Here is a 22,167-nt window from a genome sequence, read left to right as displayed (position 1 = left end):
AGTAATATTATATAACTTTTAAATATTGATTATATTTCCAGATTTTCTTTCCTGTGAGTACTCTGCTACAGCTCAACCTAGACAGGAAAATGGGTACATTCTTTTTTTTTTTTAATTAATTAATTTATTTATTTTTGGCTGCGTTGGGTCTTCGTTGCTGCGTGCGGGCTTTTCTCTAGTTGTGGCGAGCAGGGTCTACTCCTCGTTGCAGTGCGCGAGCTTCTCATTGCGGTGGCTTCTCTTGTTGGGGAGCACAGGCTCTAGGTGCACGGGCTTCAGTAGTTATGGCTTGAAGGCTCTAGAGTGCAGGCTTAGTAATTGTGGCGTACGGGCTTAGTTGCTCCCCAGCATGTAGGATCCACCCGGACCAGGGCTCGAACCCGTGTCCCCTGCACTGACAGGTGGATTCTCAATGACTGTGCCACCAGGGAAGCCCGGTACATTCTTTATGGTTAGGAAGAACTCTTTTGCCATTAGCCCATGCTAAATTGATAGTTTTTACAGCTTACAGCCCGACAAGAGACCAAGTCTTTATTACCTAGAGGGAAGCACTTAAATCATCTGAAGATGGCTATTCTGTACTGAAGGAAAGTTTGAGTTGGCTGCTCGATATTCTGTCTCACACCCTGGGTGGCAAGGGTTAGTTTTTCTGCCGAACTGACAGTTTCTACCCTCAGGGTGGATAGATTAGATTGGGAAATATATAGGAGGGGAGCTTGTCAAGGAAATTCAAGGAGCAGAGTTGATAAGTTCTAAAGGGAATTCTAACCTGGTCCCCAGATTGAATCATAAATGCTTATATTTTATGGATTTATACAAGTGTGCAGAAGATACAGACTAAGAAGCAAAAGAAAGAGCAAAGAGTAGAAGGTGTGGGAAGAAAATATACCAGAAGAGGCATACAACTCTATGGCTTGTCCAGCTCATCATTTGTTGAGTTGTGAATAAAATACCAGTTTTGAGAGCAACTGTGGTGATGACTGAAAGTCTTTGAGACATTTCTTTAATGGTGATTCAGGAGCCTGAGTACTGTATTGCATTAAAAATTTGGAATTACAGGAAACAATTCTGGTAACAAACAATGGAAATTCATTCTTGCATTTCTGTACTGGCTGCTGCAGTCCAGCCCCAGGCAGGATGAGTCTATATGTGGTTCTTATGATTCTCTTATAAAAAAGAGACACCTGGTAAGAAATTAGTTATTGACAGGTACGAATTTGTAACGAGTATGAAGTGGGAAATGTAGTCATAAAGGGATTTATTTCCCTTAAAACCAGGCTATCATTTATATTTAAACTTTTGCTGCTTATAATTCACTGCTTCATACAATTTGGTGCAGATTGTAATATCTCCTTGAAGGCTTATTTATATTTTACATACAGATTTGTGATCATCCAGGCTTAGCCATCATTTCTTGGAATGTTTCACATTGATTACATGTCAGGCTTTTTGCACTGATATTGCTCTACAATAAAATAACTGTTCTCAAAGTGAGATAGACTCTTAAATTAGTATTTTCTTCTATTAGTCTAAATATTTATATCAGCCACGTAAGTGTTCTACTTGTATATGGATTTATAGAAGACTCTAAAAGGGAAAAAGAAACAGGAAATAAAAATCATTAGCTTGATATAATACTGACAGCTAATATTTCTATCATGGTTACTGTTTTTCAAACCCAGCTTGAACTGCTTACATACAGTAATATATTTAAATTTCAGAACAACCATAGTAAATTGGGGCTATTATTGCCTACACTTTACAACTGAGAAAAGTGAGGAACAGAGGGGTTAAATACTTCTCCTGGGTAAACGTGGAGGGTAATGCCAGAGCCAGGATTTGAACCCAAGCAGTCCGACTGCTTGGCACTCCTACTGTCCACTTCTATGGCTAAGTTATTCTTGATTGGACTAGGGGTAGAGTATGTAGCTGTGTTACTTCAAAGCTATGTTTTAACATGATTATTAACATGGTTGTCCCTCCCTTACTAGATTATGAACTTGTGAGTATATGAACCATGTCTTACTAACTTCGTCATATACAGTGCTCAGTAAAACTTTTATTATTCCTGAATTACAGCTTATTATTGCTCTGAGAGATTTTATCCAAGAGACTTCTATTTTGAAGTCATTGGTTTTATATCCACAAAACTTTTAGATCCACAAAACAAAAAATGCAATTGTTACCTCTAAGTGAAGTATTTCATTCATAATTCTCTTATTTCTTAACTATTTTAAAGAATAAAATAGCATGAATGTAGCAAATTATTTTTTATGGGTATGGAATAATTTTAGAATCATGTGACTTGGTTGAAATGTTTTTTTTCTTTCTTTTAAAAAAAATACTCTTTCTTACAGGGTGCTGCTTTAATTAGAATGCTGGCTAATTTTATGGGCCATTCAGTGTTTCAGAGGGGTTTGCAAGTAAGTAAAATGCTTTCTATTTTCTCTTACACTTTTCCTTGTTCCTGCATTTATTTTTTTTCCCATTTATTTATTTATGGCTGCTTTGGGTCTTCGTTGCTGCGCACGGGCTTTCAGGGGCCACTCCTTGCTGTGGTGTGCGGGCTTCTCTTGTTGTGGAGCACAGGCTCTAGGCACGCGGGCTTCAGTAGCTGTGGCGCACAGGCTTAGTTGGTCCGTGGCATGTGGGATCTTCCCAGACCAGGTCTCGAACCCATGTCCCCGGCATTGGCAAGCGGATTCCCAACCACTGTGCCACCAGGGAAGCCCCTCCTGTATTTATTTTAAAGATATTTCACAGCTTGGGACATTGGTAATACAAAAATGCTGAATTTGATGGAAAACTTTAAGATGAATAAGGTAAACAGTGTCGTTCCACATGACAAATGAAAGTGGTAGACAAGATTCCATACCAACCCACAAAACTCCAACTGTTATACCATTTAGAATCTCTTTAATATGCATTTTAAAACAAGTAATTTTCAAATATATTAGATCCTAAGTATTCTATACAAGATTTTATGAAAGTCTGATTCCCTTTTCTTCCATTTAAAAGTTCATATAAAGTGAAAACAAGTTATGTTAGCCTTCTTAGAATTATGTATTTGAGAAATTCTTAACGCTTTTTTTCAGATATGTGCCTTTTATGTTGTTTGCTCTTTTAATGTTGACATACATAGATTGTTATTTTTTCCAAATATATTTAAATGTTTTTGTAAATTAGAAAATGCACTGTTTTAAAAAAAGGGGGGAAAAAGAAACAGTTTTATTATAATACATTTATAGTGTGAAGTATGGAATCTGGGAGTAGATTCTTAGAAAAGGAGGATTCTTAAATTCTTGAAAGCAAATATAGAAAAATAGAACTTTTATTCCATTGAATCTGTTGGAGTAAATCACGTTCCTAGCAGCTGTGATTGATGAATTATTTATGATGCGTTCTACTTAGAAGTGTCCTTAAAGTAAATTGATGTTCACCTGAAATACAATTATGCTAAGACAGAGAGAGCAATCAATCTTAGCTCTTCTTAGTAAGCTTTTCATTCTGAAATTTAAATAAACTACATATGGGATCAGGTCATATTTTAGTAGTGTAATTCTGTCTTTACCCAAAATAAACCAAAAGATAAAATACAAAGCAAGAGTTAAATATGTTATGACAAAGCTATAAATACGTTAACACAACAGAGAAAAAAATATATAAATTTCTTGAAGAATAATTTCCCTTAGAAAGTTTTTTTACGGAATTGTCCCAGCAGGGGTTGAAATTTACTTTAAAATCAGCTCTTCCCATTAGGGACACCTTCAGAATTAGCTGTCCCTAATGGGAAGAGCTGATTTTAAAGTAAGCTCTTTTGGGAACAAAGCAAACATTTTTTACAAATACAACTACAAATATATAAAATATGATATATTTACATGATATAAATTTAAAATATAATTTAAATAAATATATGATATATCATAATAAATATACATAGATATAAAATAAACTGTAAATATATTTGTATATTAAATATAATAATATAGAAAGATGGGTCAGTTCACATGTTTATATTTAACTTAGCAAGTATTTGAGTATGGATTCAACTACATTTTTCTACTTTTATAATATTTTGTATTGGACAACATATTTCAGGTTTCAACTTATACATATATCCTTCAGTAGGAAGGGACTCCTGGTACCCATAAATCCATTTGATCAGCTATCAGAAAGTCTGGTGGTAAACACTTTTATAGTGAATAATACAACTTCCCTTGGTCTCATCTTTTTGATTTTTTGGTCTACTTCCCTTATTTCTTGAATTTTGTCTGATGCTTAAATGGTTCAGTCTTGCATAATTTTTAAAATAAGTTACCTCAAAACTTCTTACAGTATGTAATAGACAGAACATACATTCTATCTATTTAGAATGTAATAGACAGTATATACAGTCATAAAAAATTAGTCCTGACTACCATTAATGCCAGCTTCTGTTTTGTTTTGATGTTTAAATTGAAAACGAAACACAGCAAACGAAGCTTGAACCCTTGTTGGATCATGTATGCCACTTGTAAATAATACACTTTTAAAAACATAGAAATATTTGTATTTTTGCAAACTCTGAATAGCTATTGTTCTTCCATAATCGATTTCCCAAATCAATAGCTGGCATATTTTGGGACACAAGAGGCAATGGAATAAGTAGAGAGAAACAATTCTTATTCCTGTTTCTAATTAATGATGGGCTTTCTGCTAGTCACTAAACCTTTTGTGGCCTCTGACTTTATAGTTACAAAATGCAAGAGTAGAATTAAATGCTCTCTAAGATTTTTTTCATCTTTCAGATTCTCTGCATCTAAGAAATTTAATGCATTTTACTAGCTAGACAATTTGGGTTTGATACTTTAATTTAGGACAGCTATTTCAATTTGATGGGAAAATTTGTTAACTAGATGTGCAAAAGTGTCCTTGAATCTTCAGTTAATCATCTGAGTATTAAGACTATTTGGCTTTGACGCTGTTGGGAGGGTTAGTGAAGTGAAAGTCAGGAAAGCCACCGCTAGATTTCAGAAAATCAAGAAATTTTGGTGTCACAAAGAAACAACACCCATACACTCAGTGTAGCCCTAGTCAGGTTTTGGGAGGGAGTGAACTTAGATGTGGTTGTTCAATCCACCGTCGTAACCCAGAAGTCCTTGAATCACTTTCTTCAGTTGGCTTCGGTGGCACTGTGTTCTGTGTGTCATTTTAGTTCACCTCATGCTCAAACCCTATTACTGTAAGAATTGCTGAATCTTTCTGAAATTCTCAGATTTTTAATTTCCTAGGCTTCTTACTGTTTAAGTACATATATATTAGTTTTCGCCCATATGTAGCAATGTTTATGTGTATAGATCCAGTAAATTAGGATCTACTTCTTTTACCTTGTTTTTATAATTTAAGCTTCCACAGCTCAAATCCTCGTTCTTACATAAGTATTCTAGGCTTATTTTTAAAGTAAATAATTCAGATAAGGATTCTTTTAGATAGAATTGTTTTCACATGAATTTAACCTTAGTTCATTTTTACTTGTTTTAATCTCCCTAGTAAGAGTTTTTAAATTTTTCTTTGAGTTTTTTGGAAATAAAAGAATAAAGCTATAATTTTGAAATCCTCAGATAACATTGATTGGCTCAGTAGCTATTAAAAAATAATTAGTACATAACTACTGCTTTTTCTTTTCAAACAAAACAATATTGTTTTAATGATCTGGCAGTACCATTCTTCATGTTGTTATGAGGCAATACCAGGGAACTGAAATTATGAAGAAAGATCATTGCTAAACTTGATATAAATTCACTCTGAAATCCATGTCAGAAAGTGAGTCACCTTCCTGCTTATCCAATGAGGGTAATTCAGTATCATTTAAAATATGGTTGAATAAAGAAAGATTTCTCTTGATTAGTATTTAACTGCTCTTTTCCATAAGGTAACCTACAAAAAGATGTTCGCCTCCAATTATCAGGGTGGAAATTGCTTATGCAAATCAATGTAAGGCAATGAGGTGTGGATAAAAAGCAAAAGGGAAATATCATTATTATTGGTTTGTGCTCATAAAATTCTGATAGCCTAAAGGTAATGACAGCACAAAGCTATAGGGATTATTAGTAGCAACAACAAACTCAATAACTTGTGTTCCAGTGAGAAGTTATATGTTAACATATGTAAACAGGATTTTTATTTGAAAACTGCAAGCTTATGTTTGTGAAAGAGTGTTTGCTCCCTTGCATGTAGGTTTTTAGATAAATGAAAAGTCAGAAAATAACAGAGGAACAGAGACCATGTGTCAAAGTTAATTTCCTTTCTGAAGAGATTGTATTGTGCTTTTATCCAGATGGAAGCTGAATCATGCTTAATCTAAAATTAAATGACCATAGATAGGTTTTGTTCAATTTCTCCGTGTTTCACTTAAATCACTGTGCAGTTTTAGGTATGGTATAGGTAGAAAGGTTAACTCATCATAATAATTTCTTGTGATCAGTCAATACCATGTGATAATAATACTATCATTGATGATGTTTAGTCATTGGATTTGACCTAATTAACATTTAACTTATTAAAGACCAACTACAAAGCTAAAATTAATGACTACACTATAGAGAAAAATATTAATTTTAAGGAAAGATTCCATGGATTTGAGAATCAAGAATACTATCTCTAATAAAAATCAAGTACTTTAAAAAATTAAATAGCAATAGCTATTCGTATTTCTCAATCAGAGAAAATAACTTCTATTCCTCAATTTCAATGAATTTGTTTGTATACAGCTACTGATTGAATCCTTATCATTTTGCCTCTGAATTAAATGTTGTTAGTTGACTACTGTGACTATATAGCATTAACTAAAAAGCCTTCATTAGTAATGACATATATCTCTATTTGTTCATCCCACAAGCATTTACCCAGCTTGATGGGAGGCTTTAGAAACTTATTCTTACTGGTTTTCTTTTGCCTGTTAGTTAAGAGCTCAAGATATGTTATTCATTTTAACTCATAGGGTTGATACTATAAAATGATGTTTTTGATATCTTTAAAATGTATTTGTGAAATGATTTGACACATTTGGCTAATGGGTGATATATTCGTATATTGGTATGTGTGTAAATGCATACAGATCAGTGAATTGCACACACTGGGGTATGTATACCTATCTGCAAACACTCTCTCCCTCCTTGTAAACGTTACCATTTGGTTAGATTGCTAGTTCAGAGGCACAATAAACTTGCCTTAGAGGCATTTTTCTCTAACCTACTTAGCTCTTGCATCAGCAGGTTTCTTTCGTTTCCTTTTTTAATTTATTTTTTCTCTTATTTTATGTTCTCATTTCAGAATGTTCATGTAATAGCCTAGAAGTATATATTTGGCAATGTTGAAAGTTTTGATGCTAAAGAAACCTTCTAGGTTGGGAAGGATTTTTTTCTTTTTTACTCACATTTTCATAATTGCTTGGTGGTTCTAGTATATAGTTCAATACTAGTATTATGGCATAGATGTACATAATATTTTTAGCTTTTTCCTTGTTGGCAAACATTTAGATTGCTTTCCAATTTTTGTTAAATAAACAACACTGTAACAATTTTTAAATTATAGATTTTCCCATTATATTTTGATTGTCTTTTCATCTATATTTCTCGAAGCATATTATCAATTTTTCTTCTGAAATATTAAGCCAATATATAATGGTAGAAATAAAGTTTGAAAGTTCTCTTTTTATAATACACTAAGCAAACAACATTGTGTCTTATTTTCAAAATAAATTTCTTACTAATTTAATAAGTAAAAAATTGCTATTTCAGTGTATATATTTTTATCACAATTGAGGTTGAAAACTTCCATATATTCTCTTGCATTTCACTCTTATCACTTACTTTCTTATGACATATTTATCCATGTGTTTATCTGTTTAAAAAACTGAAGTTCTACTTTTTTATAACGTAACTATTTATAAATATTCAATAGTTATAAAAATAATGAACCATAACATTTATGCAACTTCTTTTCCCTATCATATCTAAATGTCAAAATTATCGTTCTGAAAAACCATATGTTATAAATTAGTGGCTTAAGAGGAGTGCTATAAAGACCTATCCTAAGTTATGTATTTAGAACCTATCCTACAAAAGGTTCAAATGTATTCAAAATTCCATGTTGATCTACCTTTGTGTTTCTGTCTATGGAAGAGAAGGCTCTGTGTTAGTATGACACACAAAGAAATGGGGCTATCCATTTGTCATCCTGCATCTCATTTCCTTTTGCAATCGGTCTCTCGTATTCATCTTTTCTTTTCTGCTCAAGATCTCTCTCTATGATTATGTTACAGATCATTTTCCCTCCTTTAAGAGCAATAACTCATTTTAGTATTAAAAACTTTTCTTAGTGCTTTGTGCTAATAAACCAAAATTGTGATTTCTCTTGCTGCATCAGCTCTCTTTAGTTTTATATCCATGTTGTTCACCCATCAGATATGTTCAGTTATTCATTTATTCCACACATATTTATTACATAGCCACTCAATGTTAGACACTATGATAAATACCAAGCATTCAGGGCATGCTGCACACAGCAGATATGCCCCCTGATCTCATGAATCATATCACTGGATAAGATTGATACTAAAAAGGAAAAAAGCAAATACAGGCCTATTTACTAAGTGTGATAAATGCTAGGCAGGAAAAAAATCGGATGTTGTGTGATAACATATGGATGGGTGGGTCAGGTAACTTTAGGTTAGGTGTTTAGAAAATCCTTCTTGGGAAGAAGGCATGTGTCTTCAGTTCTGAAGGATGAGAAAGAGGTGGGGGTCTGGGGAGATCATTCCAGAAAGGTGGAAGAGCTTGTGCAAAGGGCTGAGGGAAGGAACTGAGCATTTTCAAGGAAAATAAAGAAACTAGCATAGATGAGCACCGTTAGTAGGGGCAAGAGATGAAGGGGGAGATGAAGGCAGGCGCTAATTGTGGGATGCCAAAGTGCACTGTGCTTAAGAGGGTTGGGTTTTATTCTGAGTGCAGTGGGAGGCTATTCAACAGTTTTAAAACTGGGATGTAACATGGCTCTATTTATATTTAAAATAGTTATCTGACTAATTGTAATAATACATTGGAATTGGAGCAATCAGCATACCAAGAGAGGAGGAATCAGGTAATAAAATTAGGAAGATATTTTAATATTCAGGTGAGAGATGATAGAGGCTTAAATAGTTAGATGTACAGAGACATGGATGGATTCAAAATGTTTTTTGAAGGGAGAATGAAGTGGACCTTGGGATAGATTGGGTGAAGACTGGTAGTTGAGAGATGAGGAAGAAAAAGTACCTAGGAATGATTCTGCAGTTTCTGGGTTGAAGGCCTGAGACCAAGCCCTGAAGGGCTGTAGCAGTTGGAGGCTGAAGGAAGAGGAGGGGGCTGGTAAAAGAGGCTGAGGTGGAATAAATAGTAAGAGAGGCAGGCAGAACACCAAGGGTATGGTGTTACTCGTGTCAAGAAAAAAGCCTATTTCAATAAAAAGAAAGTGAGCAAGGAGGTTAAATGCAGCCAAGGGGTAGAGCAGAATAAAGACTAAAAAGTGTTCCTTTTGGCAGTTTGCAACTTAATGACTTCAGTGGAATAGGTTAAAGAGTGTCATACAGAGTGAAGTAAGTCAGAAAGAGAAAAACAAATGTATATTAACGCATATATGTGGAATCTAGAAAAATGGTATAGATGATCTTATTTGCAAAGCAGAAATAGAGACATAGACGTAGAGAACAAATGTATGGATACCAAGGGGGAAGAGGGAGTCTGGAGGAATTGGGAGATTGGGATTGACACATATACACTATTGATACTATGTGTAAAATAGATAACTAATGAGAACATAATGTATAGCTCAGGGAACTCTACTTAATGCCCTGTGGGGACCTAAATGGGAAGGAAATCCAAAAAGGACGGGGTATATGTATATGTATAGCAGATTCATTTTGCTGTACAGTAGAAACTAACACACATTGCAAAGCAACTATACCCCAATAAAAATTAATCCAAAAAGAAAAGAGAGGATGGGAAATACCTAAGTAGAGATAGTGTATGTAGGATAAAATTTTTTAAATTTGCCAAGGAAGGAGATCAGAAAAACAGGGTAGGTAGGTAGAGGAGGATAAGGGCTAAGGAAAGTTTCTGTTTTGTTTTTTAAAGATGGGAGACAGTTGTACTCATTTTAGACTGTTAGAGAAGGAGTCAAGACAGAAGAGTTTTGATAATGTTGCAGAAGAAAGAGACAACTGGGATTTTGGTTCTTGAGACAGTAAAAAGACTGGTCTTTGATAGGAGAGACCCTTCCAGTAAATTTGGCAATTGGAAAATAAAGGAGTTCATTTTCTGATGAATTCTTTTTTAAAAATTAATTAATTAATTAATTATGCCACACTTTGAGGCTTGTGGGATCTTAGTTCCCTTACCAGGGATCAAACCTGAGGCCACGGCAGTGAAAACACCGCATCCTAACCACTAGACCGCCAGGGAATTCCAAATTCTATGTTTTTAGTGTTATCTGAGGCAAGATCAATAGCTGAAAGTGAGGTAATGCTGTCCAGTAGACAGATTTGAAGGCTGAGGATTGGGAAGAATAGGAAGGCATGGCTGCCTGGTTTTATTGAGTGCCTATTTGAGTTTGGTGCTTATGAATTTATAAGAAAGCACAGGGGCTTTCCTGGTGCTGCAGTGGTTAAGAATCCGCCTGCCAATGCAGGAGACACAGATTCAAGCCCTGGTCCCGGAAGATCCCACATGCCGTGGAGCAACTAAGCCCATGCACCACAACTACTGAGCCTGTGCTCTACAGCCCTCAAGCCATAGCTACTGAAGCCCGTGTGCCTAGAGCCCGTACTCTGCAACAAGAGAAGCCACCTCAATGAGAAGCCCACGCCCTGCAACGAAGAGTAGCCCCAGCTCGCCGAAACTAGAGAATGCCTGTGGGCAGCAACGAAGACCCAACGCAGCCAAAAATAAATAAATACTGTGAACCAGTTTTTATTTTAAAAAAAAGAAGAAGAAAACACAACTGCTCAATTGCCTTATTTTTTCCTGTGATGCTCAGCTGTATGGGTACAGGTTTGAAGAAGGCAAATACTTGAATTTATCCAGGAATGGGATATTTGCCAGCTAGCCTAATTGAAAAACAGAGCTGCAAAGGAGATGAGGCTGTTTGTTAGGAATTAAGATAAACTATGAAATAGAAGCTGGATAACCAGGGAAACAAAAACAGGAAGGATCTGATAGACACGTACCCGTCATTAATAATGTTAACAGTAAATAACATATTAGTAAGTGTATATTATTTTAACACTGAATAAAAGAAATCCCCCATGCTTCTGAGCATATGGGAAATTTAATCTGTCCTTATGGAATTCCCCTTATGTTATGCCCATTAATAGGAGAATGTTCCAGGGAACTTTATCAGGCCAGAACATACAGCGAAGAACCGTCTGTTCTCATCCACACTGATAGTCAGTTGTATTAGTTTCAGGAAAGAAGTGAGATAGTGCATGCTGCTCGAACGTTCGGTATGTATCTTGCCCAAGCCTAGCCTTTCTGGTCACCTGGAGGTTAGTGTCTTTGCTGCTTTAGTGCTCCCTTAGGTATGGCTATTTTGTGCTGAGGAACCTAACTAGTGCCCCCATTTCATGGGCCCCTCCCCCCATTAGTGGTCTTGTCACCTCAGTAGACCTCTGCGAAAAACAGAGTTCTAGACCTCACGGTCTCTTTCTTTCTCCAGACTTGGATAAGGGAAGGTTTCTAAGCTTTTCTCAAATCTAAAGAAGCTTTGATCTCAAATTTTTTTCTTGCAATTTTACTTTTTAAAATTAAAAAAAAATGTCCTCTGGGCACTTTCCTCCTACAAGTTAGTCCACTTAATCTCCTTGGGCCTCCAGAGCATTTTGACTTCTCTTGGAGGTAGGGTTGAAGAAGAAGATGTTGACTCTAGATTTTTTTCCCTTGAGCTTGATCTTAAAATAACTAAAGTTTCTTGGGTTCTTTGTGTGGCAGGCTTTTTTCTTCCTAAGTGCTTTACTTGTTTTATGTCATTTTCTATGCACACTGTTCTCAAGTAAGTGCTGTATTATCTACTTTTTCCAGTTGAAGAAATTAAGGTTTAGAGAAAATAGATATCTTACCCAAGATCACATGACTGGTAAGGATTGGCCTGAATTCTTAGTTTTTCTGAATATGCACACTACCTTTTTCTCAACTGAGTTTCATTTTCTTCTCAGTGAGTGACCAGCACCGGGGGCTGAGTGAGAGAACTCCATGTACATGGCCTGCAGTCAGTGGGTATCTTGATTTACAAAAGGCAGTATATTCTTACCGGCCAGGATATACTTTTATCTGTTTTGTGAGCTTGCTGTGGTCCAAACCCTTTACCAGGGCATTCAGAAAAAGCAATTCACAGACTTCAGTTTTACCAATAGATTCATTTTATGTCTCAGTAATATTTCAAGCTAGCAGCAGAAGTGAGAGGTGGGGATATTTTAGTACCCCAGAACACCCCTATCGACTTAACATTCACGCCATTTTGCTGACAGGTGTAGGACCCTGTCAGGTGGTTCTGGGATGGAGTACAAATTCAACAGTGGCAATACTGCGCCTCTGGTGATGCTGCTGCATGTTGGGGCATTGATGGTATGATCTATAATTGCTAAATAAAAGATAGGCGAAAACAGAACTGAAGTGAGAATACGCCATTGTCTGTAATTTCAGGCAAACAGGCAAAACAATCTTTCATGGGCTAGCAGGTTGTTTTGATTTAAAATTTTCTGGCATATTTCACAGCCCTTTAAGAGACTATACTGATTTTACAAAATTTACACTCATTACGTGGAGTAATGGATTTTTAAAACATGTGAAATGGGGCTTCCCTGGTGGCGCAGTGGTTGAGAGTCCGCCTGCCGGTGCGGCGGACGTGGGTTCGTGCCCTGGTCCAGGAGGATCCCACATGCCGCGGAGCGGCTGGGCCCGTGAGCCATGGCCGCTGAGCCTGCGGGTCCGGAGCCTGTGCTCTGCAACGGGAGAGGCCACAGCTGTGAGAGGCCCGCGTACCGCAAAAAAAAAAAAAAAAAAAAAATGTGAAATGCCCTTTTGTTCCTATGGAAATATCTGAATATTCCTATATCTAAGTAAGCAACTTCTGAAAGTAAATTTAAGTTAAACACACATTTAAAAAATCAAAATCAAAATGGCCTGCAAGCAATGATATAACTGACTTTTCAACTGTTATCATCGTAGCTATTCAAACAACTTTCCTTCCTAAATTCCACCTCTTTTTTATTGTATCCTGTGGTCAGAAACTGCTGTACCTCAGAATGTTTGGTAATGGTTTCTGTTTTACAGGATTTCCTCCTTGGAAACTTGTTATAATTTAATAATAAAAATTTAATAATTATTTATTCCTTTTATCCTTGGTTCTTATCTAGTAGAATTAAAATGTAAACATTCTTTTATTTGCATAGTGCTTTTTCAGTACTTGGCTACTTGTTTTTACTTAATTTCATAATCTCCAACCAGTATTCAGGCATTAACAAAAATAATATTTTGACCTATAGCCTAGATTTCTTGTGTTTTAGTTGGTCATCTGTCACTGTTTTAGTCTTTTACTTCTGTTTCTCAAGGTCAGGGAACGTAGAAACATCCTCTGAAATGCATGGCCAGGCTTCAGATGGGTTTTATCCAACCCGTGTGTGACATTGCTGTGATCTGGCAGCTTTTAATCTGCTTTTGTTGTTGTCCATGGATCCCTTTAAGATCACTTTACCCTAATAATGCGCACACTTACAAATACTTAATTCTAGACCTTATGGTTCCCAATTTAAAAGCCTCTGCTCTAGAGGCTTTGCTTAAAACACAAGTTTTGCAGAGTTTTATTTTTTATTCTTGTCGCTCTCTGTGCACTCCTCTCTGTGGAACTTTCGTATCTTTTTTTACGACCTTCTTATCTGCCTCTTTTTTTTTTTAAAGTATCCACCTCTTCCCTCCATACCTAATAATATAAAAGCCCAGTTGATTTACTAAATAGAACTGGGTGTTCTTTGTTTTACGTTTTGCATAAGTCCTGAGAGATTGTTTCTATTTTTCTTGCTGAGGAAACCAAGAAACTGTAAGACATCTTTGTTTTGTATCACCCATTAGTGTTGTACCAGTCAGGATTTTGGGTTGCAAGCAACAGAAAGAAACTGACTAAATTAAGCAAAAAGGAATTTTTTGGAAGGGTGTAGGGCAGTGCTTGGAATCATTGGCAAGTGTGGAGAATCAGGCTTACAAAACAGATAATAGGAACTAAAGGAGACTCAGAAATTAAGAAACCTAGCCAAGGTCATGTCATAGTACTGGCTGGTTCTGTTGCTGCCATTAGCATGGCTGTATCTGGACCCTCAGTGTCACCATTACAGGGAATGTAATTTCAGTGATTGCTGCTCCTTTGCATTGATCCTGTAGGATTAACAGTCCTGGGATGAAGTATCCACTTGTGTCCATGTTTTAGCTGACGGAGAGTGGAGAGGATTTAGAATTTTGTCCCTTCCAAGTGAGAGAGCCCTCACTTTCCTCTCAGATTCCATGATGAGGTATCACTCTCATATAAAAGTGGTGTTTAAATACCAGAAAGCCAAAAGAATGACAAATGCCCAGTACAAATATTTTGAGGTACAATTATTCTTAATAGAAAGGAAAAACAGTTTAAACCCTTGCTTCAAACTTCTTGTCACATAGTCAGAAAAATCAGTGCTCGATTTACCTGGCGTTTCCCAGACTATTCTTGCAAGTAGAAAGGATCCTGCTTCCCAGGGTCACTGAGGCCTGGACTTGCATCCCTTGTCTCGTTGGAGAAAACACTGTTGGTGGTCTACCCATAAGCTAGTCTCCTCTTCTTTCTTATAAACCAAATTTTGATTTTGATTGGATTCTCATCCTCATCTATATAATCATATACTTCATAGGACTGGGTCCTGACTTGTGCGATCCCCACCCCCAAATTTCACTAACAGATTTTGTTTTGAGCACATGATAGAATTCGGCTAAACGGGAAACGTGGGGAGTTTGATGTAGGATTTGAGGGAGAGTTTTTCTGATTCTTAAACAGAGATTCTCAGGAAAAAATTCCATATTTCCTCTGTGATGTTACATCTGAATGCGTGGGATTGCTACAGCCATCTAGCCCCAAATGTGAGGAGAAAGCCAAAACTTAGGTAAAGATGGGGCCAAAAGAATTCCATAGGAAAAGAGCTGCGGCTCTATCTTACCTTCTTATGGTAGGAAAGAATAAATCTTGTTATTAAAAAAGTCATCCCAGGGTGGACTTTTTGTTATTTGCAGCTGAACTCATACAAGCCAGTCCATACCTCTTTGATTTTTATCAAACTGTCCCTCCGTGTCCTGAGGAATAAACCATTTATATGGTTGATCCTCTGTTTCAACATGCTGAAGGGCTCGTTAATAGTAGAGCAAGTATTCCATAATTATTTCCACATAAATTTTAAAAGATAATAGTGCTTTACTTCCTCAGCTCACTTTTTACTTTTCCCCTTGTCTTCATTAGTCCCATTGGCTTTTATATATAAAATGTTATGAACCGTGTCACTTGTTAGCAAAGAAAGTTAAACAAAAAACAGTCTCATACCCAGTAGTTTACAGTCTTTTGATGACATCAGGGCCAGTTGCATATATCGTTGCAAGTTATATATCCGACAAATACTCACTGAAATAATAAATTAAGTATTTAGTGTTTAAATATGACATTCAAGGGGAACATGATAGGTACAAGAAATCTCTCTTTACTGCATTGTCAGCTGTCAGCAGAAAGGCATATTGCATGAGGAAAGTCAGAAATCACACAAATATATTGAGCATCTACTGGGTACCAGGCTGGGCACATAGATGCTGGTTAAATAGTGGTAAACAGGAATCACAGGGTCCTCACTCTCACGGAGTTTATAGACTATGTGGGCAGTCAAACTAGTAAACAGACAATTATAACAGTGTGATAATTGCTCTTATATGGTGAAGCATGTAAGAATATAAGAGGGATGCTTAACTCAGAATTAGGAAGGGAGTGAGAATGGGCAAGAAAGGATTCCCAAAGGACATGCAAACTTGAGTCCTGGAGATTGAATTGAATTTAAATGGGCAAAGGAGAAAAGAGTGTGTAGAGAACTGCTTGTGCAGGGAACTAGAAAAGGGAGAAAATAAGCATTAGACATCTGCAAGAAAGGTGAAAATGGTTAAGTTGAGGCAGGGGGCCAACAAAGTAATGGATGAGATTGGAGAGGTACAGAGGGACCAGACTATGAGGGACACCTTTAAGTTACATTGAGGTATGTTTGGACTATATTCTGAAGGCAGCAGGGATTCATATGTATATTTGATGAAAATTATTCATGCATGACTGCGTGAAAGAGATTAGATTTGAAAGGGACAAAGCAGAAGTAGTAGCAGTAGTAGTCATCTGGGCAAAATACTGTAGAGTGGCTGTCAAACAGCTAAAAGGAAGGGGGAATATTAGGGGGCTGTTTAGGATGTGCATCATTACCTGAATGTGGTGGAAAGGGAGAGAAAGGCATCAAAGATGACTCCTTGGTTGAGGTGGATGGAAGAGTCATCCCTGGGGAAGGGCTCCCAAAAGGAGCTGATATAGGGGAGGACATGAGTTCAGCTTTGAACATGACTCAAGTCACCTGTGTGTCATCTCGTAGGTACCGGATTTGGGTCAGCAGTTGTGTGCACAGATATGGGGTTTGGACATGGGCTGGAGTCTCTGAGTTCCAGTGTTTTGATTTATTAAGTGTTGATGATAACATCTAACTCATAAATGTCATCTTGGGATTGAATGAAATAAAATATAAAGCAACTTAGTGCTAAAAGGGAGGCAAATATTGTTTTCATCATTAATGATGCTTTTGCTTTTGTTGCTCAGTTTTCCAACCTGTAACCTGAAATGATTAATAAGATTCTGGCAGCTACTGTCTATTGAATAGACATTACTGTGTTAAGCACTCTTCGCTTTTTAACACTGTACAGATATTAAATCATTTATTTCTCAGAAAAATTCTATGCAGCAGGTACTTTTATTATCCTTATTTTCTAGATGTGAAGACAGGTACAAAGAGGTTAAGTGATTTGCCAGAGATCATACAACTAGGGACTGTTGGAATATGGATTTGAACAAAGACAGTGAGACTCCCACTCCTGCACTTTATGTATCAGAATATACTTTTGCTTAACATGCTTTTAACTTTTTTTAAAATAAATTTATTTATTTATTTATTTGGCTGCACTGGGTCTTCATTGCTGCGCGCAGGCTTTCTCTAATTGCGGTGAGCAGGGACTACTCTTTGTTGCGGTGCATGGGCTTATCGCGGTGGCTTTTTTTGTTGCGGAGCACAGGCTCTAGGTGTGCAGGCTTTAGTAGTTGTGGCACGCAGGCTTAGTAGTTGTGGCGCACTGGATTAGTTGCTCCGCGGCATGTGGGATGTTCCCGGACCAGGGCTTGAAGCCGTGTCCCCTGCATCGGCAGGCGATTCTTAACCACAGCGCCACCAGGGAAGTCCCTGCTTTTAACTTTTAATCAGTTTATATTGTTGGTTATGTTCCTTAAGAATATTCTAGTGGTCATCTTTGTTTTACTCTTTTCAACAACTCTACTGTTTCTGAAATACTCTGTATAGAGAACCCACAATTCTCTTTCCAGTGTTAATATTAAATCATTCTTCTACTTTACTTTATATTATGTCAAATCTGCTGATTGACTTTCATACATATAAATATAAATTTTCATTTCAGGTTCATAACTCCAGCCATGTCCATATTCATTGACTTGTAGGTTTGACCAGAACTTAAAATCTTCTTATTCAATCTCATACCAAATATTTGATTCATCTTATCAAGTGGTTATTGTACCAAGACTTCCCCAGTTTCCGTCATAGAAACCTTCCTACACAAATCGCATCTCAGTATTTCTAGTTATTCTCAGTAAACTTCTCTCCACCACTGTTGCACCAGCACCTGGTGAGCTGCCTGGCACATGCAAAGTGCACCAAACATTTTGTGGAATGGGCAAATAAATAAATGATTGATCATCAAAAAACCACACTCACTATTCTTTTAAGTGGTTTTGTAATTCTACAAAGACAAAGCAAAATTTCCTCAATTCAAAATATGACTATATTTGTGCAAGAGGAAGGTTAAAATAACTAAGGAAAACATTTGAGCTTTATAACAGAGAAAAGAAGTGACATATGTAGGATTCCAGTAACACCCGAAAACTGGGGCTGCTGGGAGTCCAAGAAGGCATGTGATCTGCCCTGAATACTGAGGCAGACAAGTTGGAGCGCCTTCCTAAACTTGGATAATTGCCATTTCAGCCTGCTTGAAATGTAAATTTGAACTTTATTCTGAATTGGGGAGGGAACCAAGAGCTCAAGTTGATGATCAGTATTGGGCCAAGGTCAACTCATATCATGAACTGTTGGATTTTTATGATCTGTGTGTGAAGAGAAACCTGTAGTTATGTATTGGACCTTTCAAGGTCTATGTAGTATTCCTTTGTTCCCTCTTTTTGATTATCCTAGCAGCACTATACATAAACAGAATCCAATAATAAATAGTTCTAATGTTAAAACTTTATTATTATGGCATTATTATTATTTATTTAAAATAAAATTTATGTTTCATAATTCCTATTTTCCCCAAATTTATTCACTTAAGTGATAAACAAGCATAAAAAATAATTCTGACAACTAAATCTGAAATAGCTGATTTAAATCCTGGTCCTTGAGTTCTAATTGAAAATGCCTCATGTGGCATGTTCAAAGCCAAGGTTAGGATTCAGATTGGTCATTCAGGCTTGTATTTTTTCAGTAAAGTTATTCCTAACACCTGATGACGACGATGAATTTGTGGTTGCTAAGTTAGTGTTGAGTACTGCATCTCTAGCAGTCTGATTAAGTGGGAGTTGCCATTTGCTGTGCTGTGAGTTAGCAAGAAAGCTGAATCTGTCACAGGTGCTACAATTTGTATTTCAGAAAATTTGCTTCCCCAACTTTAATTATCCCCAAAGTACTCCACTCTACATAAAGTACTGAAAGGAGTCAGCAAAATTTTTCCAGTTTTAGTACTATGATGTAAGTTAAGATTTTGTCTACTACCTAGGTGTTGCAGAGATAATGGAGTTTCAGATGAAGGAGGGGACACTGTTTCATAATATAAAACACTGTTTTCTATTGATTTTTCCACTTTGGAATCAGAAAAAAAAATGCCAAGTAGCCATATCTAAATAACACATTCACAGTGACATAAACCATGCTTCTTAGAAGGGAACAGACATGAATCAGAAAGTGTGTACATTAAACTACTAATGATTGAAAATGAGAAATGTGAAGTCCTAAGCTCAAAAATATTAAATAAACTTAGGATTGACCTTTTCTTATTAAATATTAATATGTGTTTCAAACTCATGGAAATATGTATATATCATTTTTGTATTAGGCAGCCTGTCCTTTGCAGAGAGACAGGGAACTGGACAAGTTGTGGAGATAGTCATCACCTTTTTGGCAAAACAATCCCTCTTCACATCAGTATATGTCAGGTTGTTTTTTTCCTTTTTCCATAAAACAAGATATTTTTTTCAACACTTCAACATGAAAGCCTGATGAGAAAGTTTCCCCTAAATATTTCATTGCACAGGTAGTTTTTTCAAAATTCCCTGAGTTTGACTTGCTAAATTAGAGGAAGATCTTTGACCCTGGAAATCCATAAGAAGTGATTATGGCTATGAAAATAAATTTTAAGAGATTAGTATTGTTTGATGATTTAATTAAGAAATATGCTGTAGTTCAGTCTCTTTGGAATATTTTAAAATGAGGTTCTTCACCTTATTTGCACGTCTTTATCTTGTGTTAAGGCAGTTCCAACAAATGGAAATGGTTAACCGAATTGAGAAGTAAATGTGTTTACTGGAAATTGCTTAGCCTTTGAATTGTAATTACAATTTTATATTCTTTGTAGGATTACTTAACTATTCATAAGTATGGCAATGCAGCCAGAAATGATCTCTGGAATACACTATCAGAGGTAAAGTATAGGAAGCTTGAAAGCCAAAGCCTCTTCTTGAATATTTGAATTGAGTTTATAAAACATTCATAACTTTTATTGACACTGATGGTTTGTTTTTACTTTTTATATTTCCCTTTTCTTGATATTGCTTTCTTGTTTTATATTTGATGTATTATATTATAAGGATAATGAGGTTTAAAATTAATTCAGCTACAATGGTAGTTAAAGATACCTTGCCTACTTTCAAACATGATAATACTTCTGAAATATAATTTTAATAGGGTGTCAGATATTCATGTTTGAGTGAAATATAGATGGTAAAGAACTTTTTCTCTATAAGTGAATAGCAAGTATTTAAGTTTAATACTAGACATACTGGGGATGCTTAAAGATGCTGCAAGTAAGTACTTGCTTTAACAATAAAATATATTTCATCTTCCATTAGGTAAAAACTTTACTGTTAATAAAGTTTTTATTTCTATGTATATATATATGCATGAAGTTTAAGCTAAGGCAAGAAAATTAATTTTACTAACACATTATATTAGTTTCACCAATTTTAAATGTTTTCATACTTAAGTAAATCATAAAAGTAAACATGAAAATGGTTTAATGTTAATTATGTTTATAGTTTATGTTTATAAAATTAATTTATACAATTTTGGTTATAAAGGCTTTAAAAAGGAATGGAAAGTATGTAAATATACAAGAAGTAATGGATCAGTGGACACTCCAGATGGGTTATCCTGTTATCACCATCTTGGGAAATACAACAGCAGAAAATAGAATAATAATTACCCAGCAACATTTTATTTATGACATCAGTGCTAAAAGTAAAGCACATGAACCTCAAAATAACAGGTACAACTCTGTTGTTTATGTGAAAAAATTGCTTTTGTTTTTTATGTTTCACTTTGCATTTTAACATTTTAAAAAGAATTGATAACAGAATTATGAAAAGTACTCGAAATATAGTTTTCATTTCTTTATTTACATATGGTATTTTCATTTTGAACCCTCTTTTACTCCCATTTCTAGATATTTTAACTATCAAGGTGGCAGCATGCTAAAGTTATTTTGTTTAAGAAGACAGGATTTAAATTATCATGGTCATTTAACACAATAATGTGTGATTTTTTTTTTTTTTTTACTTTTCCCTGTAAATGTTTGTTGAATTAAATTTAAGAAAGTTAAAACACTTTGAAGTGGATTAAATGGTATTGAGAAAACCAAGATTTGTAGAATAGACAAGAACAGAAACTAACAATCCAGAAAGACTAGTTAAACAAAAACCCACAACCAGACTAAATAGTGTCTGAGCCAGAGGAACTCAAACTAGATCCATTTAAAATGGTCTAAGTATCAATGCCACTTAGTATCAAAATACATTCTCTTCCCTCACTTTTAGTGTTTAAAAACCATTAACACAACATACATAGAATTTGACTTGTTGTTACTTTAACTTTCATTTGAAATTCTTATTTCATTACTGAAAATTCAGCATGTAGTGATTCTTTTCTAGTTCATGTTTTCCCACTCTTTTGTGCTTTATTAAAGTGGAGCCAAGGAAAGATAGAACTTAAATCATTTCATTTTATTTTTTTCTAAGATATCCGGATAAGAGGTTGGGAGCGGGACAGGGAGGGTTGGAGGTCAAAATTAATAAAATGAGGTGTTGGGATTAGACTGGTCATGCTGTCTCCCATTTGGAATATTAGGAATCTGATTTTATCATCCATCAGTATCTAGGATATATGAAACATGCATTAAGCTTTCTTTGTTATCTCTAAGACAGGGTCCAGGTAGAAGTGCCTGAGAAATTCATGAATGTTTTCTGGTGACTAAATTGGGAACCCACTTAAGAAAGTATTGTCTTAAGTCTCCTGCTCATTATATACACTGTCCTTCAGCAGACTGCCCTTGTAATCTAACTGTTTGCACCTGTGGAATACAGGATATTATCCTGCCACACTGTCAGGATCTGACTGGGTCAACCCTTCACCCAGCCTGGATTCCTCACAGCTGCCAAACACTGCTTCTGGTCAACCACCGTCTGGCCCCAGGTGAAACCTGCTTAGGCATCAACCCTGGCCTTGTCGGGAAGTACATA

The 22,167-nt window shown here is 35.9% G+C and overlaps 1 protein-coding gene across 1 annotated transcript in view; it reads left to right on the top strand.

Annotated features, from left to right (window-relative positions):
• The window catches only part of TRHDE (thyrotropin releasing hormone degrading enzyme), a 398,446-nt gene that overhangs the window by 279,479 nt on the left and 96,800 nt on the right, over positions 1-22,167 (top strand). The window contains exons 7-9 of the mRNA XM_019918769.3: positions 2,358-2,423; positions 20,010-20,075; positions 20,731-20,918. Coding sequence (XP_019774328.2) covers positions 2,358-2,423; positions 20,010-20,075; positions 20,731-20,918 — 320 coding nt within the window. The remainder of the gene's footprint in view (positions 1-2,357; positions 2,424-20,009; positions 20,076-20,730; positions 20,919-22,167) is intronic.

The sequence above is a fragment of the Tursiops truncatus genome, chromosome 11 (assembly GCF_011762595.2).
Source record: "Tursiops truncatus isolate mTurTru1 chromosome 11, mTurTru1.mat.Y, whole genome shotgun sequence".
Taxonomy (NCBI): Eukaryota; Metazoa; Chordata; class Mammalia; order Artiodactyla; family Delphinidae; genus Tursiops; species Tursiops truncatus.
The sequence above is the reverse complement of the archived record's forward strand: the minus strand, read 5'-3'. Positions and strand labels throughout refer to the sequence as shown.